This window comes from Erithacus rubecula, assembly GCF_903797595.1.
Source record: "Erithacus rubecula genome assembly, chromosome: 4".
NCBI classification, from domain to species: Eukaryota; Metazoa; Chordata; class Aves; order Passeriformes; family Muscicapidae; genus Erithacus; species Erithacus rubecula.
In genome coordinates, this window is record NC_136686.1 from 6,309,306 (window position 1) to 6,336,248 (window position 26,943).

The 26,943-nt window shown below is 42.1% G+C and overlaps 1 protein-coding gene across 2 annotated transcripts in view; it reads right to left on the reverse strand.

The window, feature by feature from the left end:
* IRAG2 (inositol 1,4,5-triphosphate receptor associated 2) overlaps positions 1–25,895 on the reverse strand; it is a 36,115-nt gene extending 10,220 nt beyond the window's left edge. The window contains exons 1-24 of one of the 2 annotated variants that reach the window (XM_079304202.1): positions 25,727–25,895; positions 23,588–24,185; positions 22,720–22,830; positions 22,013–22,193; positions 21,736–21,812; positions 21,579–21,657; positions 20,471–20,629; positions 19,263–19,380; positions 18,903–18,953; positions 17,775–17,852; positions 17,169–17,225; positions 15,369–15,428; positions 15,220–15,284; positions 15,034–15,133; positions 12,394–12,507; positions 12,036–12,137; positions 9,283–9,446; positions 7,821–7,914; positions 7,248–7,410; positions 5,437–5,498; positions 4,446–4,511; positions 3,548–3,653; positions 2,262–2,409; positions 1,415–1,496 (exon numbers count right to left, since the gene is read on the reverse strand). In XM_079304202.1, coding sequence (XP_079160328.1) covers positions 1,415–1,496; positions 2,262–2,409; positions 3,548–3,653; positions 4,446–4,511; positions 5,437–5,498; positions 7,248–7,410; positions 7,821–7,914; positions 9,283–9,446; positions 12,036–12,137; positions 12,394–12,507; positions 15,034–15,133; positions 15,220–15,284; positions 15,369–15,428; positions 17,169–17,225; positions 17,775–17,852; positions 18,903–18,953; positions 19,263–19,380; positions 20,471–20,629; positions 21,579–21,657; positions 21,736–21,812; positions 22,013–22,193; positions 22,720–22,830; positions 23,588–24,164 — 2,814 coding nt within the window. In that variant the 5' untranslated portion in view covers positions 24,165–24,185; positions 25,727–25,895. Of the gene's footprint in view, positions 1–1,414; positions 1,497–2,261; positions 2,410–3,547; positions 3,657–4,445; positions 4,512–5,436; positions 5,499–7,247; positions 7,411–7,820; positions 7,915–9,282; positions 9,447–12,035; positions 12,138–12,393; positions 12,508–15,033; positions 15,134–15,219; positions 15,285–15,368; positions 15,429–17,168; positions 17,226–17,774; positions 17,853–18,902; positions 18,954–19,262; positions 19,381–20,470; positions 20,630–21,578; positions 21,658–21,735; positions 21,813–22,012; positions 22,194–22,719; positions 22,831–23,587; positions 24,186–25,726 lie in introns of both variants that reach the window. The other variant, XM_079304201.1, reaches the window with a different exon arrangement.
* Positions 25,896–26,943: the final 1,048 nt, after the last annotated feature.

Here is a 26,943-nt window from a genome sequence, read left to right on the forward strand (position 1 = left end):
TGTCTGGTTTTCAGACTCTGGTATGACTTCCACACTTATGAATCAAAACAAGAATGAAAAGCCCAAACTTCACTGGCTCTCACAAATGTTCCTTACTAAATAGTCCCTAAGCTTCTATGGTAACAATGATTTGACACAAATAATTCGAGCTACTTATGTGCTGATCTGCTCAAATACATCTGCAACTGCAGTGTAATAAAACCCCAAAGAAGAAAACTAGGGAGACTTTTTCTATTGAACAAAGATATTCAAATTCTCCTACATGCCAGTGTTTAGAACAAAAATGGCCACAGCCCATTTGCCTTTTCTTTGAGGGCAAGCTTTAACATCTTCATATTCCCCCTTTGGAACTTTCATGTGCAAAGCTTACACTAAAAAGTGATAACAAGAATGGAAAATGGCATTTTGGAGCCCAGCTGGAATTGCAGAACAGAGCACAGGTGTTTCACACACCTTTGCACAGCTGTGACTTTCCAGAAGGACTGGATCAAATAGGAACCCTTGAGAGGATCCTCTTTAAGGGCACTTAAGTAGTAGCAGCACAAGCTGGGAGTTCTTCACTTGCTCTACCCCAGTGTGCTAAAACCACAGAGTCCCCAGCACTCTTACTTTCTACCCACACTGCACTTTCTGCTTTGATTTACTACAACCAGACCATGCTGCACTCACAGGTACCACACACCAGATCACCTTGCTGCTTTTTAATCCCAAAGGTTATTCCTGTGTTCACAGAAACCACTGACCAATATTCTTCCACCATCCCCAACACTGGAGTTGGTAAAGCTCGTTAGAAGCCTTGTGTGGTGGAGCTGAGGTCTAGATTTCAGTAGTGAGGATTGAGGCACAGCCTAGGTGTGCTGAGTTGCAGTTTCTCTTGCTGTTGCCATGAGAAAGCTGCACTCAAGCTGTAAATGCAGGATTCAGGGCAGCAGAGAAGGCATAGCTGAGTACACCAGCTGAAGGAAAGATCCTCTACAGCAAAAATGGCATTTTTCAGCTGCTACATGGTGCCCGTGCGAGAAAGTGCAAAGAAAGGCAGCACTCCCAACTGAAGCATCCTGTGGCTCCTTGCAGGTGGAGAAAAAAAGAAAACATTCAGTTCCTCCCTGGCAGAACTGTTATTGCAGAACCAGGGCTGCCTCCAGCCTTGAAACCACATTTAAAACACTCCTCAGCTACAAGCACGACCCAGTTGTACGTGAACACCAAGACATCTAGTTTTATAACCAAGGTATAGCAGAAACATGCCCAAACAGAAGGGAACACCCCCCAGAGCACCCTGCTGACTGGTGCCAGCTCCAGCCACTGTGGAGCAGTGCTGATTTATAGCTGAGCCATCTGGAGCTGGGTCTGAGCAAGGCACAAAATGCTCGAGCCTGTTCCAAACCACATCTCAGGCAGAGCCAGCACTCACCTCGGCAAGTGAAGAGTCCATCACTGTAATGGAAACAGGAAGGTCTGCATCAGTGTAGTCATCAGCAGAGCATATTTTCCACCTGGCAACACAGGCTTTATTTGCATATTGCCCAAACAACAGAGAGATAGAGTGCCCATTTTCCTTAAGCACATAACAACTGAAGTCACCACTCTCTGTGCAGTCAGCTGGTCTCTCAGGGAAAGACAAATTCATCACCAGCATCAATCCCTCCTCCCCCAAGCAGCAAGAACCACCACCAGCACTTCTCCCAACCTCCTCCACACTGCACAATTCTACAGAAAACCAGTGGCAAAAGCTTTGAGAGCTGCTGAGCCTCTTGCTGCAGACTGCCTGCTTCTGCACCTTCAGGAACATCTTTATCTTTTAAAATATTCACTGCAATGCACTTCAGCTTTCAAAATCTCAAGCAGTTCAATCTCTATTTTAAAGATCTAAGGAGGCAGCTTGATAGGCAAGGACCTTAGAATTTCTGCTCTAAGCTCTGCAAAAAAAAGGAAAAGTGACTCCTCAAAGCCAACAGGCTTTTGGCACCTAATGGCAACATCAATTGGGAGTTAAACACAGAAAAGAGATGAGAATGTCTAAATCACATCTCATTTCTCCAGCATGAAATAGAAACCCCATCACTGTATTTGGCTGGTTACCAGCAGCTCCAGTAAAAGGTTTTGGTGGCTGTGAACAGAAGCAAAGTACTGCCCTGGATCACCAGGTGTCCAGCATTTCCTCTAAGGGAGGCCCCTGCAGCTGAACCCAGCACATGGAATCTGCTAGACCCTGTGGACTATTCCCCCTTCATCCCAAAAAGGTTATTCTGCCACCTTACCTGCCCTCTCCTGATGTCACATCTGAGCTGGACACATGTCCCACATCACACCTCTCCAAGGTGCAGCTGCCAGGGCTCTGCCTGCAAGGCTGGTCCCAGCTGTGCCCAGGAGGGTTATTTGGGCAGGAGATCTCCAAGGTCAGAGCATCTGTTAAGGAGGACAAGAATCAGGAGAGTTGATCCTTGGAAAATTTAATTTAGCTACAAGTCAATTTTTTGGGCTAACTCTAAAATAATCAAGAAGCAGACCAACCAAGCAAAGATTTATAATAAAGCAACTTCTGTCTTGGTAAGAAAAGGTTTGGTTGTGTGGCCTCAACTTATTCCATAGATTGAGAGTTTAGCAAACTGAAACAACCCTCTCAGAGTAGCAGAATGCTCTGATTAAGAGCACATGCAAAGATAGATTTGCTTGCATTCCCATCAATATGGTCTGGAATTACACTTGAACATTTATAGTCTGTATGAGAAGAGCCTCTGTGTGGTACCAGCTCACTGCTGGGAGAAATGCTTGTGTGTGAAACCCCAAATGCAGCAGCCTGCAGCTCTGCAATGCTTAGCTGTCAGTGCCTGCTTCCAATCCTTGTAAGGCTTGAGAGCTGCAGGGAAGTTCAAATAACTCAGGAATGCAGGAAAAAGCAACGAGTGCAATCTGCTGGGAAAGGTGGAGTGGCTCTGCCTGGAGGAGAGAAGGCTGAGTGGACACTGGCACAGGCTGCCCAGAGAAACTGTGGATGCTCCATCCCTTGCAGTATCCAATGGATGGGGATCTGAGCAACATGGGATAGTGGAAAGTGTCCCTGCCTGTGGCAGGGGGGACAGAATTAGCAGATCTTTAAAGTCCCTGCCCAAACTATTCTCTCACTATGATTTTATTCTCAGTAGCTCTATTACTGCTCAGGTTGTTAAGCCAGGACTACCCTCAGCTCAGCAGCCAAGGAGCAGGACATCTCAGCCAGAGGAATGGGAAGAACAGAACTCACACCCTCTGCATCCAGACCGACCAGCATCCTATCAGGAATATACTTGGATGAATCATTTGTACCAATAATTCCTTAAGATTTTGGGAACAGTCTGTCAGGGTGGCAGAGCCACCTCTTCAGGCTTTCTCTGCAAGCACTGTAATCATGGCTCAGATTCCTGGATTACAGGCAGAAATAGGTTAAAGCCCACAACACATTTTCCACACTCCAGCAGCACACTCAGCCCTATTATTGAGACTGTTCTGGTGACTCTTGCTATATTTCAGGTGAAAGACACAAATGACCAACATTACCAGGTCTTACCTAGCAGAGGAGAGCTGTGCCAGTATGAAACACCTGAGGGCAGGGCCCAGTGAAAGCCAGTGTACAAGGTGTGTCCTTCACTCCATGGTCCTTTGGAGCAATGGAGCTGCTAATTGAAAAAAATAAGAGCTGCTGTTCCACCACACTGAATACATTAATGCCACCAACTCCCCCCACACACAGGCATCTGCATAATGTAACACCAACAGTTACACAAATACATCTTCTGTGGCTTTTTTGTCTAGAAAAGCAGAAGGGCTCATATCTTTAACAGGCAGTACTGTTACAGGAAGAGGCAGGATAATACAACTTGACACTTGCAACAAAATGTGCTGGTTCAACCTAGGTCTGAAAATAAATCCTACAAAACCAGGCAAGATGAGCCTGAGAGGAGAACCAAAGTAGCCACTCAAACCCCATGAAAGGATAAAAAGAAAAATCCAAAACACACTATTTAAGCCAAGCCAAGAGGTGCCACCTGAAGATGGCATCTGAGAAAACTTCTGAAGCAACACGTGCACAGCTGTTTTTAACCTAACACTGCTTAAACAGTGAAAAATAGAAAAGAAATTAGAAGAAATGCCATCTTCAGACTCTGATCCTTCTCAAAAAGGAACTTATCATACATCTATGTTGTGCTTCAGAGGCAGTGGGAACCTGGCTTTGCAAAAAACTTTGGAACATGTTTTTGTATTCATGTAAACACCTGCATGCACATACACACAGATACTGATCTCAAATTATTTTTAGTGAATGTTTAACTCAAAGTTTCCTATGAGGAATGTTACTTATTTGTCTGAGGTGGAGGAGAAGAAAGCCTCCCCCAAAATAAAAAGAACCCATCCAAATAAACCCAGCACCCCATTTGAACAGCAATGATCATAGCAAGCACCCCTACCTTCCTTTTTAGGTGTTCAGCTGACGTGGGCAGCAGAGTGTAGTCAGATTCTAACTCTGCACAGCACTGTTGTAAAAGAGAGAATTTAAGGCAGGTAAGGGGGAAAAAAACCAACAAAAACAACACAAATAGGAGAAGGAGCACAGCCCCTGATTCTGAGCAAAATGCAACTTTATCTTTCAAACTGAACTACTTGCAGCTCTCAGTTGCACAACTACAGCTGCAAAACTCTGCAGTTGTTTCCTCTTGCTACTTTCAGCATTCAATTCTGCAGACCCTCATGTACAAATACAAGTTTTATTCAGGTGCAGCTGGCCCAGTTTTGACTCTGCTGGTCTGATGCCCCTGTCACAGACTAGGGGACATTTCAGGACCTGTTTGCTGTTAAAGACCTTGTTCATCTCTGTTGAATCCTGAGTGCTCAGATCCTGAGCTATAGCATTCCTTACTAGAGGCAGCTGAGGGGAAAAAAAAAGTCTCTCCACAATGTTTTCCTCTCCACAACCTTCCAAAGCTGAAGTAAATAATTTTATTCAAAGCAAAGCACTCCAGAATTATGCAATTTCCAATGTGTTCCTCCATAGAGGGCCACAAATGCTTAATAACTGTTTCACTGCCTATTCCAGTGTCTGGGTACTGACAAAAATCTCATGTGAGATTTTAAACATTTATTTTCAAGCCTGTCTGCAGAAGTGAGGGCTGGTTGTGAGACAAATCACCAGTGCATCAGGGAAGGTGTCCCTCAGCCCCTTTTGATGCAATCACCAAGAATTGCTCACAGTGAAGACCAACACCACACCTGTAAGTCCTGACACATTTTTCCCAGAGGGCTGAATAGGTAAAACAATGTGCAGATTTTTATGTACAGGTTAGAAAAGAAGATACCAGGTGCTGCCAAATTATTTCCAGCTGGTCTCAGCTGTACTGTCCTTCCAGCAGATTCCCTCCTGTGCAAGCCCACCTTTCCTGCTCCCAGCAAAGGGCACCATACCTGGCACAGCAATTCACAGAGTCTCCTCTGCAGCAGTTCCCATCTCAGGGCATTAGCAGTTACTACAAAGAGACATTTACAAGTCTAACAGGGCTCCTTACAACTTGATAACAAGCAACCCAATATTACAACATCTCTAACTACTCATCAGAATTTATTGCACTTGGCCTTAGTCTGGTTAAGCCTGCAACATTCTTTTCATAGCAAGGAGAAAACACTGGACATTTTCACCTGCAAATCACAGGCAAAGCTTCCTCATATCATTCCTGTTGGGATGCCACAGCTCCCTGTGGAAACAGATCCCTCACTCATGGCTTAGGGGAGGAGAAGCTTTTGGCCTTTCCACCTGACATCCTGTACAGAAGTTGTAAAGTCCATGGGCTTTGTATTTGGAAGCATTTTCTCCTCCTGCTATGCAGGTGGAGGAAGTGGGGGGGTGGCAGGGGTAGGTAGAGAGGAGATCATAGCCCAGCTCCTCAGTCAGAAGAGGCACCAGATCTCTGGAACCAACATAAAGGATTTTTATTCTTTCCTTTAGTGCTAGCTTTGTTTGTCAGCCCTGTTCTTCATAACACTTTGCAACTTCTCTACACATCTGTCAATTTATTTATCTACAGAAAGATTTCTGTAAAGTAACTAGAGTAATTTAAAGCCATTTTCAGGATAGTGGTGTTTATTTGGGGTTGATTTTTTTGGGGGGAGGGGAAGTGGGTTTGGTTTTTTTTGTTTTTTTTAAGTTACAATGGCACCAGTCTCATGTATCTGGTGTTCTCTCTCAACCTACTCAAGCTCACTTTGCAGAAGAGCTTCATCTATTCAGAGCTGGAAAGTAGCAAACTATTTCCACTATCATGCATCTTGCTAAGAGCAGAAAAAGCAGCTGCACAGTTTGAGGGAAGCATGAAAGCAACATGAGCACACACACATGAACAGCACCAAAACACTGCTCAGAGGGGGAAAAGCACAGTTTGGGGCTGTTTCTGCTGTATCAGTGCAAAGTTGTGCTTTAGAGCTAAAGCAAAGGGTCCCAGGCAATTTTTCCTGCAAGACAAACTGTGGTTTCACATAGAGTTGTTTTCAATGCACACATATATGCTGAGAATATATGCTAAGTGCATAGATCAGTCAAATCCTTTTTCTGTAAGAAAGTGATCAGACTCCAAGGTCAGGAAAGAAAAAAACCACGTGTTCTGCACTCAGACCTCTGCATTATCTAATTGCCCAGGTGATTGAGGTGCTGATGTCAGGAAGTGAGTAAGAAAGAGGCAATGTGAAGTTTCCATGGCTCTGTGGCAGAAGTTGCACGTGTACAAGGCAGTGACAGGATTGATTTCCACTAAACAGAGTAGCCTAACACCACACAGATATTCTAAACCACAGAGGAAACACAAGCAGAAAACAGAACACACAAAAATCAAGTCTATTTGGTTCAGGAAGCTTGATAAAGAGGACTGGCTTTGTTAGGGATAAGGTAGGGAACAGCACTTTTGATCAAGGAGTACCTGTGCCACCCATGGAGTTACTGACCTCCCCTCCTAGGACTGGGGGTTTTGTTGGGAGCTTCTGAAGCTTTGGTGGATCCCATCACCCAGTCCTGGGGATCCCACCTGCTTCTCGGCTCAGATGGTGGCAGATCTCTCCAAGGAGAAGGAAAAGTGGAAAAAAAGGGGAAAAGAATTCCCAAAACAACAAGGAAGACTCCGCAGAGCATTTACTGGATGATCAATCCTGTTTTCCCTTGATGTAACTAAACCCTAAAGTACTTGCCCGTACAAAAAGTGAATACTGGCATATTGCCAAAAGTTACTCACTTTTGTAGTCTTCCACCTTGTCCTGAAGCAACTGGCAAGTGTTTTCTAAAGCTGCATTCACATCCCTGAGCTTCTGCTGCTCAGAAATGGCTTCCTCCAACTTGCTCTTCAAGGATGCTGCTTCCTCACGAGCACAGTGAAATGCTTCAGCTTGATCTTCTGCCTAAGCACAAAACATTATTTAGGGAAAAAAAACCCCATAAAATAAAGCAGCCTGGATAGCACAAGGAGCCTCTACAGCTCATGTAAATGAAACCAAACTGCATCTGTTCTTTCTCAGGAAGTGATAAAGCTCCCTCTGAACTTCTGCATTTTTACGTTGGGGTGGACTGTGTATGGAAGCTATTTTTGGGTGCTTTTTTTTCCTCCTCTTTCTTTTTTTTTTTAAGACACCACAAATATGCAACACTGCCTCTTTCATCAGCAAACCGTTGTCACCACCCCCTCAAATTTTACTTCCTCTGCTGGTTCCACTTTTGCAGGGAGGCACACCATTCCCAAGGCGCGATTCCCATCCCCGTCGGATGCAGCCCTTGGCATCTCCTGCACAGAGGGAGCTGGGCTGTCCCTTACATGCTTGGTGGCTTTCTGCAGCTCCAAATGCAGGGCTTCTGCCTGGCCAGCAGCTGCTTCTTGTAGCTGTTTGGCAGTTTCTATCTGGTGCTGCCTGTGGGGTGAGAGAGCACAAACCATAATGAATGTAGCACGACAGTGACATTTTGGGGTAGGCTGGCCTGGGAGGTGACACACACTGGCTGCTGGGACCTGCACCAAAAGTCAGCTGTCACACACTGCAGCCCCCCAGGATGCTGTACCAAGGAATCAGACACGGGTTTTTTACAGCAGGAAGGGGATGAAGGCTTTCCATGATGTTTTTTGGGTACCACAGGGGAATCACTGGAGAGCTGTCAAGGAGCAAGAGCTGAGTGGAGCAAGCTTTTACAATCTGGACAACACAATGTGTTTCCTCAAGGTTTGGGAGAAATAGTGGATGGGTATAGTCAGTCATTCTAGAAAAAGATACCCTGGAGCTATTACTACTTCACTGGATTGACTTCTTAGTGTTTGAGAAGGAATTTCACTTGACAGCAAGCAGTTGCCATCAGAACTGGTGCTGAAGAGGATGGATTGCAATGAAACCCTTCTTTTCCACTGCAGAAAGCTTTGCCCATTTCCTCTCTAACTCATCTCACCTTTTCTGTTGTTGCTTTCATCATAAACAATTTTGACACAGAGGCAGCTTTAAGAAGCCAAGCCATCAGTACTTTAATCAGTTTATTTTCAGGTGTAGGGTGGTTCAGTGGACAGTAATTCAGGCAGAAGTATGGCACAACTGCTCTGCACCAGCTCTGCCAAGCCCTAAGGACATCCCAAACACAGGGATGGGGCTCTGAGCAACCTAGGATAGTGAAAGTGTCCCTGTCTATGGCAGGGGCTTGGAACTGGATAATCTTTAAGGTGTATTCAAGCCCAGACTATTTTATTTCAAATATTACAATTCACAGAAGGAGCCATATGGAAAAAAATAGTTACATTTTCATATCTGATGACAACTCATTGAAGCTACATCCGTGGGAAATTGAGACATTGTCTTCCCCGAGCCTAGCAACTGCATCCCAAAGAAAAATACCTCCAGATATTAAATATCTTGCTTCACACAAACTCAACAATTTTTTTTTAATGGCTACACCTGCTCAATAGGCAGTGTCCTCATGCTTTAACTTCTGATCTGTGGTCTCCCTGGTGGTTTCAAAGACACCTCCAAGACTTTACATCAGTTCAGACAAACCTTAACTCCCACACAGTGTAGACCTTGTGCTAAAACCAGATCTACTCTCCAAAACAGAAGATCATTTCCTCTCTGAAAAAAAAAAATCTTGAGAATTCAGTAGACTTTGTTTCACCAAAAAAAACCAAACCACCCCAAAATAAAACACTAAACAGCTAAGCAACCAGGAAAAAAAAAAAAAACCAACCCAAAACCAAACCAAAACCCAACATCCCCCCCCAAAAAAGATACACAAGCTTTAAATACCTAGCAGAAAGCTCTTTCCTCAGGTGAAGTTGCTCTGTCTTGGTTCTCCTCAGGTTGCCTGCCACTCGAATAAAATCCTTGTCTAAGGACTCCTTGCATTTTTCCAAAATCTGCAACTTCTGGGTCCAAAGATGTCTTTTTTCTCCTAGTTCTTGTTTGAGAGCCTGTGGAGTTTTGTAGTTGCCATGTGGTTAAAGGAGGAGCAGAGCCAGAGCCTCAGTTTTCATGGTGAGAATTGAGTTCCCTGCTCCACCAATTAATACCATCACCTACATCCCACACTTTCAGAGTAAAGATACAACTCCACCAGCAAGGTGCCCAGATACAGCAACAAAAACTATAGCTCATTAGAGGGAGTTCTAATGAAGATCTTTCAGGAAGGCCTAAAATTCATAATTGATGCTTCTGTGGCCCTTTTCTCAAAGTACAATTGGTACCAAATAAAGTTTGTATTGCAGCAAAATAAATGAAATAACCAAGAAGCAATAAAACCATCTTTCCATTTGTCATGCATGCCTAGATGATCTATCCCAGGGATTATCCCCATCACAAAAGCTTTTAGATTTACCTCTGGCTTGTAGGAAGGAAAAGAGTAAAAATTAATTGTTAGGTAGCACAGACCTCTCTATTTTTCAGAGCAGAGACTTGCAGTATAAAGTACTGAAAGAAGAATCCAGTGCTCTCTCTCTGACCTTGCTCAACAGAACACACGAAAGAGCATCCTCAGCTTTTAAAGAATGCTTAATGAGAGTCAAACAGAGGGCAGGAAAGAATGAAGTTTATATTCCTAAGATTTTAAAGCAATTCTAAGGGGAAAACATCAATCTTACAAACACAGGCACATTATCTGCTTGCAAGTTGGAGTCTGATGCTCACGAGCCTCAAATTAAAAAAAAAAACAAAAACCAAACCCAAATACATCAAGTATTATACTTTAAAAAGGCAGTTTTTGCTGATAGGTTTACTAGGATGACATGGGATGTGACCATGTGCAACTGCCCACATCCTGAGAATCTGTTTCTCAGGCAAGGTAGGCAGCCCTCATAGAAATATGATTTTAACACTGAAGTGGTATAGGCTTATCAGGGAACATGTACCAGTCTTATCTCCCAGTAGAAGAGTGAAAAAGATCTTGCTGTCACTATATATACTTATTTTTTGTACATATATACATATATTTAAGTTGGTTTTACATATGTCTAATATGCTTAAAAATGTTTTTGAAAATACTAAACCCCAGCAAAACATGTCCATAATATATATCACAGGAAACAGTGGGCAAGGGTTCTGGTGACAGCTTTTGTTGATAAACTAATTAAATCTTGGACCATGTGCTTTCTCTGAGGCTGGAATAAACTACTTTGAATCTCTTTTCAATCTACTGGTATCCTACTCCATACACAAAATTTGACACATATTTGGCTTGTTCTGTCTAGGTGAAGATAATTTTTGACATGAAGTCACTTCCCAGCCCCCACAAGACCCTAAAGGATGGTACCTTTTATTTTTAAAGTACTTTGTTCTTTTTTGATCCTCTGTTAGCTTAGTTTCCATATGCATCACTCACATCCAGAATGGGATTCATTTGCCACAATCAACTGCAACCCCCATACCAAAAGTTCTTTAGCTTCACATGTTTAACAGGAATATGATCCCAATGTGAAAGTAACTTCACAAGCATTTTTCAGCTCGCACAGCTTTCAAGGAGGAGGTTTTCAGTCAAGAGCAAAGAGCTATAGCAATTCATGAGCCAGCAGCTTAACCCAAAGTCACATCTGGGTGAAGAGTGAGATAATTGCACCTTCTCTTAAGGGGAAGGTTTCAGGATTTACCTGAAGAAAAATTATTAAAACAAACAAAAATTGTCTCCAGGACTGGATAGCTCCCAATGATTGTTCCAGCCCTGCCCAGGAAATATTAAGAGCTCAGCTACACCATTCTGCAGCACAAGAGGAAAAAAGGGTAGTTTTCTGCCCAACGAACCATTCTCAAGCAGCACATCACATCCCCTGGTGGCACTTGCTGTCACCCAGGGGAGGGGAATTGAGGGTGCTGACATCCATTAGGGAGCTGAAAAACAGCATGAATGGACAGCTTGGGGTTGCTGGAGCATCCCTAAAAACAGATCAGCAGAAAGGAGCAGGTTACAGAAAAAGCCACATCCAATATGATGGAAATTCCAGAAATTGAACTGTTATAGGAGAGAGGAGAAGGGAACAAAAGTGTTGTGTCCACAGGCACTTACTACTACACAGGGAAGATATTTTTACAGTACCTTGAGCTTACAAACTTCACCAGAGATATAAGGAGTAGGAGAAATACATGATGCAAGATTAAGTTGTAAAATAAGATTTCATTGAATTTTTTCCTATGGAATATACCCTGTAAGAGCAGAACTCTGCCTTTCACAACAAAATAAACCCTATGGAGGTCTGGATTTGGAAGTTTGGTTATAAAGCCTCCTCTGCTAATTAGTCTGGTTGATCTGCCCTTTCAAGCAGAGTTTTAACTAAGGGAGCTCTTGCACAAGACAGGCCAGCAAGAGCACAGCATGTAAGCAGACACCAATCATCCTCTTCCTCTTCAAAAAAACCCAGTAAAAGAAGTTATTTCTCTCCATGCAGCCATCTATGACCCACAGATGGACACTGACCTCCAGTAATAAACACACAGCATGCAGAGCAAGACACCCACGTGCAGCTTCTGCACAGCCCCACTATTTCACTAAATGCTTCAGAGAAACAGTTACTCACCACAAGTTTTCTTTCCCAGGCCTGTTGCATGTCCTCATCAGGATCTTTCACCCATTCTAATGAAGCCATGACAAGCTCCTCTGAAGCAGAGGCTTGTTCTTGCTGAAAAAGAAAATAAATCCCAGAATAACGTCCTCAAACCCTGGCATTTTTAGTGCTTATCTAGAAGAACTCTGCCCAGAATTACCCAGGATATAAATTAGTATTAGAGTAGGTGCCAAGTGATCTTGTTAAACTATGATACCCTCCAATCTCAAGCTATTATTATTTTTTCAAAAGGAACAAACAATCTGGAGAATTCCTAATTAAATTGCTGATCAAAGACAACACCCTTATCCATATAAGCTTTGCCACTGACCAGGTTCTGCATGATAGCCTTGAATTTTTCTCCTGCATATTCAGGCCCCTGGAGCAAAAGCAGCACTTCACGGTCCAGTGTTTCATCCAGGGATGTCCATTCAGTCCTGATCATCTTGGAAAGGATGGAAGAGCCAGACAGTTTGTTTTGACATCCCCTTATTACCAACCAGCATCAGTGACATTTAGACTTTCCTGAAGTACCCCTGCTCTGCATTTACTGGAAGGTCAGTTACCAGAACCTGAGTCTTGGAAAATCTTTTTCAAAATCATTGCATCAATGAGGATTTAAAAAAAAAAACAAAAAACAAACAAACAAAAAAAACCCCAAAAACCAAAAAAAACACCCCCCCCCAAAAAAAAAAAAAAAGAAAAGCCAGCCAAACTGCTGAGTGATCCAGTGTAAATATTCATGTCAGGGTAGGCAAGAGGAAGTCAGTAATTAGTTATCTTTATTCAGAGGAGTCTTTACCAAGTGATGAGTAAGCAGAGCCCTTCCTCACAGGTGACTCGGTGGAATCGTGCCTCACTGCAGTGTTGGAAGGGCAAACAGTGACTCACTGGGGCTCTGGGGAGCTGCAATATGGGATGGTACCTTCACTCTTCAAAGCTGCCTAGCCAAGACTACCTCTCCTTTCTGGCCCTGAAGATTTAGCCCATTTGTACATTTTTGTTCTTGTTGCTATATATGCTAACTCTTTGCAAATGCACCTTGTACAAAAATAAGCAGAAATCACTCAGCAGCATCTCTTTGCTGTCACCTGTGCTGCACAGCTTATATCTGAAGGGAAAACAGCACACAGGGAAGGATGGGACTTCATAGATTGTCTAAGGGAACGGGAACAGAATAGCCCAGCTTAAAATCAGAACCAAAGCCATAACTGTAGCAGGATGCTCTGCCTAAACTGGTGTAAAACAGCTTCAATACCCTACTTGCTAAAATTATCAGTGGTAGATTATGCTGTTGTTGATATTGGAGAATGCCAAGACCAGCCTGATTCCTTGATCCCAAAATTAAAAATTCCGAGGATGTGAAGAACAATATTTCCTGACAGAAACTGGTACCAGCGAGGAAGTGGCAGGCAAAGCTCCTGACAAAGGACCCAACTGAGCTGGCACAGCTGGCCTGGAAAGATCTGACAGTCAATCACTTTATATCATGGTCCTAGGTTAGTGTAAAGATGTGCCCAAAAGTGTGTGTTCTATCACCATCTGCTGAAACCAGGCAGGCAGTGATTCTTGATTCTGGGGGAGATATCCTCTGCTAATGGGCCATCTGTTAAAAACCAGGTGGGGCAATGTTCTTTATCTTTCCCACAACCCATCCTTCCTCCAGGGAGATATCTCCTGTTAATGGGCCACGGAGTCCCACTGCATGACTGATAAAATTATATCATCCCATTGGGAGATGCTCCACCCAGGGGGAGGAGCCAAACATTTCCTATCTAGATAAAAACTGAGATTTGGAACACCAAAGCTGCTCTTACCCACTGGTTTCCAGAGGGCAAGAGCTACCAGACCATTCTACAGGATCACTATGTCAACAAGAGCACTTCACCTGGACTGCTACCACCACGCTAACCAACAGGGTGTCAGGTCATATTCTGACTCTGTCGGTGGTTTTCCTTTTGTACTATTGCATGTATTTTATTTTTCTCTTTTTACCTATTAAATTGTGTTTCTGACTTGGAGTCTTTCACTGGTTTCGCTTTCAAACCATTACAACCAAAAAAACCCAGTCCCACTTCTTAAAGCCAGCGGCTTCTGACACACCCCTTGTAGCAGGGTGTGTGTGGGGATCCCTCCCTCAAGTGGGGACAACCTCAAACTTACTCCTCAAAGCTGAACAAAAGATTTGTCCACAGTGAACAACATGGGTAAATACCAACAAAATCCATTTAACAATTATTAGCTTGGAAATTATTGGATTAATAGCTAGTGCACTGTACAAGCAGTTATGAGTAAATAATTCTGATTAAAGTTTTTCGGCCTTACTATTATCTTCTACTTACATAAAGAACTTATTTTATTCATTAAAATATATTTCATTTGCCAGAGATTCTTATCAGAGCTCCTTAACAATACATTAGATTAAGATCCAAGAACTTTATCAAGATGCTCACACTGAATTTCCTTTCTCACTAAAGTCAACTGCAAAGAAAAAGAAGTCTCCTCTTTCAGAACTGAAAAAACAATGTTCATATCTAGTGTAGGCAGCACCAGAAGCAGACTGTCAGTTACTTTCCACAGCATGAAAGCCTTTATATATTGGAAAGCTGATATCTTCTCCCATCAGACTATTCTTCTGCCAGCTAAATGCATGACCCAAACTCCTCTAGATTTACTTTGTAGAGCAGAGGGGGGCTGGAACTGAATGATCTTTAAGGTTCATTCCAACCCAGGCCATTCTAGGGTACCACCAATTAATTTTTCATGTCTACAAGTGTTTTGTTTTGCTCTTCTTTGGACTTTTTCCAAGACACTTGGAACAATATTGCAACCTTCTCATTCTGTGCTTACATACTAAGAATTATGGCTTCAAATTCCAGAGTTATCAAATCATCTACAGGGAACGAGCTTTGTTCTGCCTCTGCTGATGCAAGACAACTGGGAAGAGATTAACTGAAGGTTTAATTCATACCTCAGAAGACTGTGCAAGCTCCAGTTCACAGTGCAGCGAATTCATCTCTTCAGGAATATTGCTGTTAAATTTATACAGCAACGGGAAACTCAGCCCATTCCTAAAAGGACCAGAAAAAAAAAAAAATTCAGTCTTTTTTGAATTTCTGATGAGCTACCTTTCCTGGGATTTGGCCACAATACTCACGAGATGAGCTCTTGCTGCATGTGTTGGATGTTCTCCAGCAGTTTGTTTTTTTCAGTCCGCAGTGTCTAAAACATCCATGGGGTTTGGTTGGGGCTGCCTTGGCCATGCAGAATCAGCACAGGCCAAACTCAACCCAAACAAACCCATACCTCTATTATGGAGGAACACTCCACAATGGTTAACTTCAGTTCCTTGATGTCCTGCTCCTTCTGCAGAGATTGTGGGGAAAAATAACAACAACAAAATTAGATGCTATCCTCCACCACAGCAGTAAGATGTATGATTTAGCTTAAGCAGCAATCTGAGGATGACAAAAATAGTTGTTAATTTAAAAGAATACAGTGAGTTACCTGGCATATTTACTAACAGATGAACTTTCCTACCTAAAGGCTGAAATTAAGGAGACAAACCCTCTTTTCCAGGTGCTGTACTTTAAGTTATTATTCACCTGGTTTCAGGTCCAACCGATTAAAGACAGAAGCACTCTAGTTTTAGCTTAAAACATGGTCTAGGTTATATGACAGCAGGAGTTTTAATCCCAGCTCACCCTTCAAACAAGTTGTAATGTTCTGAGTTGACTTATCTTTCACTATTAGAGTTTAGCACTCCCTAGATTAAACACAACCTCACAGAAAGGCTGAAAAAGAGTCAGCCCCCATGGTAGGACTGAGGAATTGGTAGAAGAATCACCTTTCTTAGCAACTAGCAAAGAGTTCCAGTCAGGTTATGCCATTCCAATAAGAGACACTGCACAGACAGCAGAGGATTTGTAAGAGAAAACAGGAATTTCAAGTAGGAGCTCTTGTCCTCTCACACTTGCATGAGTTCTTCCTACTCGGTCTTTAAAAAAACCATTGAGGTTTTTAAAAGAGATCAAGTGCACAGAAAGCTAAGCAGGAAAAGTGAGGTTATAGAATCAGATTATCCTAATGCCAACAAGTCAGTTTTCCACACCTGTTTCTTCAACCACTCACATTTATTCACATGTTATCCAGCAGTCTTTCAAAATTCCCATTTAGTCAATACACCAAGAGTCTTATTGAAATAAAATGATACGAGAGCTAACAAAAGCTTTGAATAATTCAAGTAGGAGAAAGTGAAAGCTACTTAAAAAAAAAAAAAAAAAATTGTGCCCTTAAGCTGTTTCCAATAAAGCAACCAATCAAATCAAACCTATTAAAACACTCAGCTACAAAGTTGAACTCTGGTGTTATCTAGAGGATAAGTTCTCTTTTTTGCTGTTTGAATTCAGCTGTAGGACTCTGCAGTGAACCCAATAGTCAAATATTTTATCAGGAGATTTACAGCATGTTCTGCCATGTAGAAACTCCACTGGCATAGAAGGCCCTTTGCATAATTCATTAATCCAGAGAATGCCAGTACATTTATATAGTCATATCTTTGTTTTATAGTATAAAAATCAATGTTTAAAAACATCAGAAATGTTCACTCCTCAGCAAAACCTAGATAATTACACATGAGCAATAAAAGGACAGATTTCCTTTTCCATTGGACTCCAAGTCACCATTTCTAGTTTGACACAAACAATTTCAGTAAAAGACATGAAGGGAAAGACCTTCTGAACAAAGCCTTTAGAAGTTTCTGGATATTTTGTCTGAAGTTTGCAAGTTTGTTTTAATAAGCAATGACATTAAAATACAAAAAAAAGGCAAGTAAAATCCTGAAACCTTTAATTATGCTGACTCATAACCAGGTCCCAAAGTAGAGCTCGCCTACTTTGAAGCCATTTATAGGATCAGGTTCTGCAGTGTGAGAAGAGTAGAAATAAAAGTTCCACAGTGAATACTACTGCCTTGCCTTTTTACAAATATCCCATCAGTACAGACCAGGAACCTGGCCCAGAACAAGGTATCATTAAGGTCCCTTCCAACCCAAACCATTCTGTGATTCTGTGGTTTTCAGCTGGTAATGGAGTAAAAGCAACTAACCTGGATCAGGCTTGCCTCTTTATTCACCACAGTGCTCTCATAGATGTGGGCTTGGATCTGAAGAATGAAAAGATCAAAAGCAAACCCAGCCATTAGTACAGACTAACAAAACACTGTTCCTATTTCCTACTAGGAAGGGAAAAAGACTATCCATGTTTCTTGCTTGGAAAAAATAAAATTCTTCTTGGAATACCTTGTGTGGTGCTTGTTTCAAAGTACAAGTATTATACCCAGGAAAGAGCGAAAACATTCTTGACTTTCAGTCATCTTTGTTTCCTCTTGTCTGTCAAGGCCAATATTTTCAGCAACATCCCTCAAAGCATGACCTTTATGTATTTTCTTGAACAGTGAGGGAAAGGTATCCCAAAGTTTAACTTGGAGGAAAGAATAAAACTGTGGATTGTTGCTACCAGCCCAGCTTTTAGCCTCCAGACAGGAACTTCCTTGGTAAAAGCTGTCACCCTCTCCAAGCTACTATTTTACTGCAGTCCTTCAACAGAGAGGTTGAGGGCTGTTTGCCTTCCAGCAGCAGAAATTCCCCCTTCACTCGCCCAAGTAAAAAAATCCAGGTTGACCTTTTATTCCTCTCAGCTTTGAAATGCTTACTTGAAGTTGTGCTGTGTTTTTAGACATCTCCAAAAGCTTCTTCTGCAGCCCATCATTGTCCATTCTATTCTTAATAATCTAAACAAGACACAGTGTTTAGGCACAGCTGAATGGATTGACAGCTTCTCCTTGAAGAAACCAGGCAAAAATGACATCTCCACCCCCAAGCTGCTGCCTACTCTTGAGCACTACCAGCATTTTTGCACATACACTGCATGTGTTTGCCCCACCAAAACTGCTGCTGCTGCTCCTTTTCCCACCCAGAGCACCAGTAAAAGAGAAAACACCTCAAATTGTGATTTATAATCACTAGCAGACCGAGAAAGCTAAAGAAAAGTCAGCCCTGCAGCATGAAAATTGTTTTCAGAAAGATGTGGTTTAATAGCTATTTGGACTAAGGAACTTTGCAAAAAGAATGATCTTAAGGTGCTTCTTTTTACTATGTTTGATTTAACCTGTTTCTCCATTTCCCCCTGAATAGTCTGAAGCACAGTCTGTAAGCAAGCATTAGAACATGATACAGTTAAAAAAAAAAAAAAGAACAACTCTTCTCTAAATGAAAAGCCTAGGGATACACTGCAAATGGAGCTGCATTCCCCCCCAAAAAAGCTTCTCTAGATCCTTGGCCAGTGGCAATAGATCCATCTGTGAGTGGAGACCCCAGACACTGAATATTTTTATTATTTTTGTTACAGATTTTTGGTGTTGCAGCTCTATACAAGATTCCTCCTTTGGATCTTAAGGGAGGAAAATAGAAGTGAATATGAAATGATAAAGTGTTGGGTAGAGATTGTTTCAATATAGAGTTTGTGTATCTGTAGCCTTGGGAACCAGGAATACATGGAATTTGCCTATAAATCTTGGGGGAAAAAAGGTGGTGGTGGGGGAAAAGCAGTTTGTATCTGTCCTTATGCTTCCCTAATCTCATCCTTACTTACCCAGCAAGTGGAAAATATGAAGCACAGTGAAACCTCAAGATATGAAGTTTTATGACACATCTGCCTTTTAAAATGTTAGATATTTTGATAACCTAATTAGCATGCAAGGCTTCAAAGTCTGACAAACATTTCGTTTCTTAATGGCAAATTTTAGCTAGGCAAGAAAGTGTCAAAACATGATTTATTTTACCTCTTCCTGGAGAGAAGTAACTTTGATGTTGAGAGACTGGTTTTCTTTTTCCTGATCAAGTTTATGGGAAAAAAATAAAATAAAATAAATAATAGAGAAAAACAGAATAGTTCTTTTTAGCATGGCAAATTTAACACTCAAAAAGCAGCAGGCCACAAACACATCCAGAGCTGTGGTGCTGAATCTTTCTTTCAGAGAGCCCACAAAAAGGGGAGAGCTGAGGCTGGTGCAGCCTATGGGCCTCCACTAAAGGTCCAGAGAAGGTCTTAATTCTGATTTTTAACAGCCTGAGCAGTCACGCAACTGTTACATCAAGGTGTGAGGTGCTGTGCAAGGGAAACAAGAAGGAAGAGAACCTACTAGCTGCTTGTTCTGCACAAGAACCTGCTCTCTCTTCTCTTCTGACACGTTCACATTGTTTCTTGCTTCCTCCAGCTCTTCTTCCAGGGATTTGGCTTTCAACACAGACTGCTGGACACTGCACAGGGGAAGCAAATCCAGAGAAACTTCAGCCAGTTCATGCTGGTTGTTTAGATAGGCTGGGAATAAGTATTTTTAGAAGCCACCAGGGACTTTTTTTTGTTGGCACAGATACTAAACAGAAGAGCAACAACCAAGTTTAAGCCCATAATTTCCATCCAGAAAGCAAAAGTTCATGGTTCTACTTCTATTTTTCACCCCCTTCCACTCTTACAATGAGGAATGAAACCCCATCCAGAACAGGTGAATGCAAACAAAGCTTTGTTAAAAATTTACCTTGTTGCAGTTAAATATATCAGGTTACCTGAGCCAAAATTCATCTTTACAACACTTCATGGTTTACAGCTGGGGAAACTATTTCAGTTCAGTATTCAAGGATGAGCTCTGCACTATTTTCTTACCCTAATCTGATAAATCCCAAACCATTATTAAAGCTTTTCTGATCTCATTCCTGCAGAGCATCCCAGAGCAGGTGGTCCCACATAAGGGCACACATCCCATGCCAGAAACCCTGCAGAACCCTTGCCTTAAACTCCCCTGAAAACTCTGGGAACAGCTTGGCAGCTGACCAAACCATATTACAGTGCAATTAATTAGGCCAGATAAGCAATGAAAAATGGGCTTGTACCCATGGCACTGATAGGCTACAGGCAGGCTGAACAAGGGACACAACTCACCTCAGTCCATCAATGAGGAGCAAAACAGCTTTTACACACTCATTTCTCCTCTGCTCTGCAACAAGAATGTGGCCTAGGATTGGAAGCCTTCCAGTGCTTGGCTCTTTCTTTAGTAATGTTATGCGTTTTAAAATATTTGTTATTTTGTTTGTTTGCTTTAGCCTGAGATTCTCCCTGTGTGTGCACCCACACCAGCACATGCTGCAGGAAGCTGGCTCTGGGATGAATGATTTTATAAAAACCAGGGGGGACAGAGCAGAACAAGCAGGCAAGAGGGCTAAACCTTACAGATATTGCATAAAGCCAAGAAAGCCACTGAGATGAAGCAATGGTGGGGAGAAAAGCATGAGAGCAAGGCTAGAAGATCACAGCTCTGCCCTTGGCAGGCCAGGGGCAATCAGGGTGTCCCACCTCTTTAATTGCTGATGTAGATTCTCGTTATCTGCCAGGAGCTTGCTGTTGGTCTCATCCACAGCTTCCAGGGTGACCTTCAGCTTGTTGTTCTCTTCCTGAAGCTTCTGGTTGTTGTACTGCAGGTCAGCAATGCAGGTTATCAAGTCAGAGGTCTCCCTGTCCCAGTGAGAAAGCCAGCAAAGAGTGAGAAAGGTGATTTCATCTACTCCAGACTTGTAAAACATCCTACTGCACTAATTAGGGAGATCCACAGAGAACTTGTGATGCTGCAGTGTCCAGCCATTTGCTCTGCAAGAGATAAAGGAGCATCTGCAACCACTTTTATGGGCACCAAGAAGTTCTTGTTTTAAGCACTTTTTCCTGCTCCCTACAGCTGCAGTTTGCTGTCAAAGTGCTACAGCTGGATGCTTGCATGAGAGTGCTTTAGAGTTAAGATTTTGCTAATCACCTCTTGGGCCACTAATGCTTCTGTATTCACTCTGCAATTTCTGTGTCCTTTATTTTGCCTCAAGTCACTTCATACTTTCGACCAAAACTTAAATGAGGATCATTATTCTGAGATCCTGAGAAGTTATAGGGAAGCATTGCAGAGCAGATGTTGGATTTCTGACTAGGCATAGACTGCAAGTCAAACTTCTGCTCTTTGTTAAGTGGTCTGCCATTAACAGAGTCCAAATCACAAACATTGGTACTGCTACTACAAAAAAGCCTCTCACCAAACTCCCTATCATAAGGAAAACAACCCCAAACAAAACCCAAGACCAGATTTTCAGGACAATATCTTCATATTGTCAGACAACTAAAAATTTGGTGGAGGGAAGGACCAGTTTAAACAGGGAAAGATACAACAAACATCTGGACAGATTAAAAAGGAAAATGAACACAGAAGCACAAAGTTACCAGTAGGAAAAAATACTGGCTTTATTTTAAGTCTGAGCAGAAGCTGAGAGGAAGAAGGTGACAGCATGAAGAGCTCCTGCAGACTGAGGTGAGCATTGAAATCTGCAAGGATAGTGATCTGAAATAAAGGTTCTTGGAATTTCTGTCAGGTGGTTTAAAGCTAGGAGTGCTACATTCTGAGGAAGAATTGCTTAAATGCACTCACATGTCTCCTTTAGACACATCACCCCCAAAGGCCTCCAGGCTTCCTGAGGTAACATTCATCCTGGCATGAGTCTTTTTGGCTGAAAGAGGTGGGGGTTTGGTTATAGAACAAGAAAATGGAGCTTTCCTGAACAGAAACAGAGTAAAATGTTCTGCACCTTCAGAGATGTTTTTAGGTACTTGAAACTCCAGGTCTTCCATGCTTGCTGATGATCCCTCAGTAGCACTTTCTTCCCTGAAAGAAGGGAGCATCAGGGGTCAGGGTCATAAAAACAGCAGGACACTGCTTACCAATTTTGTAACACATCAAACTTCAGCCAAACCCAATGCTGTGGACATGGTATCCCAACACCACTTTCTTTCCAGAGCCACGGGGGAGTTAATCTCCTGTTCCCACAGAAGATTTATGAGACAGATTTATTAAAATGCTGTTACCCTTTTCTCTTGCAGTCTTCAATCCACTCTCCCATGACAGCGTGATATGTTTCCAGGTCTATGGAGATGTCCTTGTGCTCGGGGTCCAGCATGTTGCACAGCTCTTCAAGGCCACTGTCCTCTGATCCCCTGCTGGTTGTATGTCTCAAATAATCAACTATCTTGGACACTGCCACTTTTCCTAAAGCAGAAACAGGGGTCAGACTCCAAAGCCTGGCAAGGCACCATAAAAAACCAAACAAAACTGTCAAAGGCCACACTACTGATTTGGGGCCCTGAGCAAATCTGGGATTTTAATAGGTGTCCCTACCCATGGCCAGGGAATGGAATTAGATAATCTTTAAGGCCCCTTCCAACCCAAACCATTGCATGATTCTACCACTTTTAGTCATGCCTGAGGTGGAACTCGAGGAACTGTCTCTTGCTCTGAAGTTTATCAAGTTTCTAACAGGATAAAAGCTGAAAGAAAGGAATTGTGATCTGCAATAAGAATAACTGCTGGAAGTGTGTTGCTCTGCAAAGATCAGCAGGAGAAGGGTCAGGCACCATGCAAAAGAGGCACAGGCATTTACACACTTATTCTGCATCTGCCACAGCACAGGCACCTACACATCAGAGCCTGGCATCTCTCAGGGACCATAACACAAACTGAACCTTGGAAATCAGAAAGGAGAACAACAGAGAGCAATGAAAAATCCCTGGCAAACCTGTGCAGTGGATGTCACATGCACAGAAGATGGTGGTCAGCAGGTCCTCTTCACAGATCAGGCTCACATCGTACATGCTGTCAGCCTTGTACCCCACAGTCTGCCTCCCTCCTGTGAAAAACAAATGTTATTGCCCATCTTTATTTGCTCATGCTTTCATTCCAGATGACTAAAACAACAAAACCAGCTAAACAGCTTCCCTTCCAATGAAAACAAATATTTTACTGCTAAACAACAACAGGGACTGGTGAGAGCTGGAAATACTCCATGCATCTACTTTTATACATGCATTTTTGGAAAAACTTGGTTATTCTTTCTATGGACATAGAAAACATGAACATAGCTCATATAGTAAACATATGAATAGCACATCTTTAAAGGCCTGGTATTTCTTCCCTCCCTCTCCAGATATATTGTAGAGAAATCATTAGAGTTAACTTAAGAAAACAATCTCTAAAACAAACAAAAAATCCAAATAAAAACAAAGAGCAACACCCAAACTTATGTATCTTCACAAATCTCTCTGATGGACAAATCATAGGCTAAAGTAAGAGCCAAATAAAATTTTGCTATTAAAATAAATGCCATAGTACTAGCCAAACACTAATCTTGATCTCAAATTGTTAAAAGTATCTCTCAAACAAATAAGGAAAGCAACAAACTTTAAAAAGTTTTGCCTTATTAATTCTTCACTTTTTACACTCACATTAGTATTTTTTAGAGAAAATTTAATATTTGCCTCATCTCTTTTTACAGTCTTACAAGACTGGATTGCTACTAAAAGTTTAAGTGGTAAATGAACATCATGTACATAGAATTAATGTTCTAGGATTCTGAATTAGGGGGTGTTTTTCTTCAGGGTTTTTACCTCTTTCCCTTGAAGGAAGTGTCTTTGGCACAGGAGGTTGGACCACAGCACTTCCTGGCTTTTTCTCAGATGGGAAGAAATACACATTTGGACTTGACGTCAGATACTTCTGCTTGGGCCGCACATCTTTAGGCTCAGCATTTGCTGAGGGTTTGTGCTGGGCATTGGCCTCCCTGGGTCCAAAGCAGAATGGAGAAGAATTGTCTGTGGGACAGTCAGACACCCACGAGCTGCTGGGTCTCTCGGTGCTCCTGAGGATTGAGAAGGTGGCGTTGGCAGGGCAGGAGTCAGAGGAGGGACAAGGGGAGTCTACAACGAAAATGGTGCCACTGCCAGGGCAGGCCAGGGGTGAGCAGGTGCTCTCCTGGCTTCTGCAGGTTCTCCCTTTTAGTATTTCCTCCAGGTTTTTTTTAGTATTGCTCTGGGGGCTGTCAAAGTTCCGCGACTGAAATTTTGGTATCTGCAAAGCCGGGTTGGAGACTCGGTCCATCATTTGGATGGATTTGATCTTCTTGCAGATGCTGTCCACTGGGTTGTGGTGTCGTTTCTTAGCTCCACATTCCAAAGACTTCTTCATTTCCCTTCTCTTGCCAAATATCTGCAAAGAGCAGGGACAAGATCTAAGAGGGTGATCAACTCACACATTTACACCAATTTTTCCATTCAGCAGACAGCTTGGAGCTTTGGAAACCCTTGTTCCACTTACCAGCTGTGACAGAAACCTTCAGCCAGGACATTTTGATGTCCAGGGAACTAGAAGTTGATGTGAAAGAAAGACAGAAATACTTCCTGACCTTCCAGTGCTTATTCTTAAGTACCATAATGGGAGGCAAAGAGGAATTACAATAAAAGGAGGACACTCTACAAATTAGTAGAGGGCTTTTAAAATTAAAGGAAGCACTTTAATTGTACTGGGTGTGGCAGGGGTGAAGGCACAAAAAGTGAGTTTCAGCATTTCTGTGAGCCTACAAGAACTAAAACCTTCAAAATCCAGTGTTGCTTGTACTAACCAGCCACAGGAATTACACAAGAAACATGCCCTGCAGAGGCACCTCATCCTGTGTGCATTTTTATTATCGATTCTGCCAGGCAACACTTAAAAAGCTATTTCCTACATGATTAGCGTGTTTGTGTGTGACTAAGGCACAGGAGGTTCATTTTGCAGGGATAAATCCTCATTCCCAGAGGTTTCCACATCTAACCTTCACAAGCACCTGGACTGATCAGCTGGGAGCTCTCGAGGGACAGTGGGGACTTCACCCACAGCTTCTCAACCCCCCAAAGCACCAAGAATGTTCACTGGGGGATGCCCTCAGCAGGCCTGGGACAGAGCTCCAGGACTGGCATCCCCAGCTTGGCTAAATCTTTGTCATTAGGAAGAAACAAGAGGGGGAAACAATTCCACTAGGAAGTGACATCAAAATTATGGAGCTATATTATTAAATATAATAATAGCATTCCAAGTGAAGCTTGGTGAAGTGCCCAAGAATCAGATTTTGAGTGATTTTTTGTGTAGAAGAAATTAATTCCTTTCCCCAAGGGCAGCAGCAAGCCTCACTAGCTCTTAACACTTGTATAATATTTTGAAGCAAATAACAAAATCATATATAAGTAATTATTAATCTAGATTGAAATAAACATAAATACTAGTAGTTCAATTTAATCTGTTTTGTTACAAGCTGCCTGCATGGCAGCAACTTTGTTCTATATAAGCAGAGGCAACATCTCTAAGCTCATTTTTCTAATATTTCTACAAGTAATAACATTCACTCTAATGAACATTTCTGTAGGGACTTAAGTAATACTTAAAAAAATAAGAACAAAAAAGAAGGTCAGAGCAATTTTAGAGAAGAGACTTCTTTTAAACTATGTGTCTCTTAAAAGATTTAATCCTCAAATAAGTGCCAGGAAGTGGAAGCAGTCTTCTGTATTAGAGATGCATTATTAGAGACGTGTTATTTCTAAAGAGATAGATGAATTACCTTTAAATTGAAATTTAAATACCACTGCAAAAAAACTGCTGGTTAAGTACACAAGAACTTTCAAGCAAATATAAGTAACACTGTATTAAAGGGTATTTGATTTTTTTCTGTAACATACCAGAAAAAAACCCAACCAAACAAAAAGCCTTATACTTACACTAATATATGGGAAAATAATTCTCTGAAGAAGACAGCACAGCAATTTTAGCTGTTCCACTAAGGAGTAGTAGCTGACTGAACTTCAGCCTTTAAATAAGCAGAGGGCTCTTCTGCTGGAAAATCAGCTTTACAAGGTACAGCTGCTTCCACTCAGCTGCAGCCAGGTTCTACTCAAGCATCAGGCTCCTGCTCTCTGGCCTTTTTACATTTTTTTCCCCCCCTCTCCCATCTCTTCTGTAGCTCTTAAATTAATTGCCTGTAATTTCAGTGCAACTTGAAGTCTCCCATCTCTTCTAATTATTGAAGAAATGTTGTGATATAGGTTGTGATATTGCTGTGTCAAAACTCTGGTTTCTGGGATGTTTCTTTCCTGCTTTTCCCACCTACAGCAAAATTTCAAGCAGGAACAGATCTAATTTCTGAGAGTTAGAACAGGGAATACAGGAACTGTGTTTTCATCACTCTCACTGCTTTTGAAAGGAAGGAAGTGTTGAAGTCTCTTGAGCTGATAGTGTCTTAAATAATCTCTTTGTTAACTGTCAGCTCTGCCCTTGGTTCTATGAAAAAAATAAATAAATTTGTCATCAGGACCCTTAATTAATTAATCCTTTTTGTATTAAATTATCAAGACATGCAGTAGAGCCTGTACAGCTCCTGCTAAAGCACCTTGTAAATGCCCATGCTTAGATGGCCACATCTCCTTTACAACCTGCAAATTGGAGAAAACTGTTTTTCAGCTGGTATTTTTCACCTGGTGCTTGCCTGAGACCTGTCCATTGCTGGGACAGTTGTTGTGCCATCCTGTGGTTCACTGAACTTCAGAAATAACACCTCTTTCTGAGATGCTTACACCTTTCAAAAATTTATACTCTCTTTCCTGATGCTTTCAAACACCCCTCACCACACATAATACATTTAAATTTTGCTTATAATTATCCCTTGAAGCTGCTTCTCTTCCACAAACACACTTGTGAGAACAGTTGAACCTGGACCTGGCTGCAGCATTGCCCACACTTAAGTCCTCAACAAAATCCCTGTTACCTCTCTTTGTGTGAGGCATTTACATGATCTCTGACAGACTGAATTTTCTACACCTTGTTCTCTACCTCAAGTAGTTTTAGCACAGTTCTTCTCATACAATCAAAAGAAAAGAGAAAAAGCTTCTCCAGCAAACCTGCAGTGCTTGAAATGCAGCCACAGACATTGTGGTGCTGT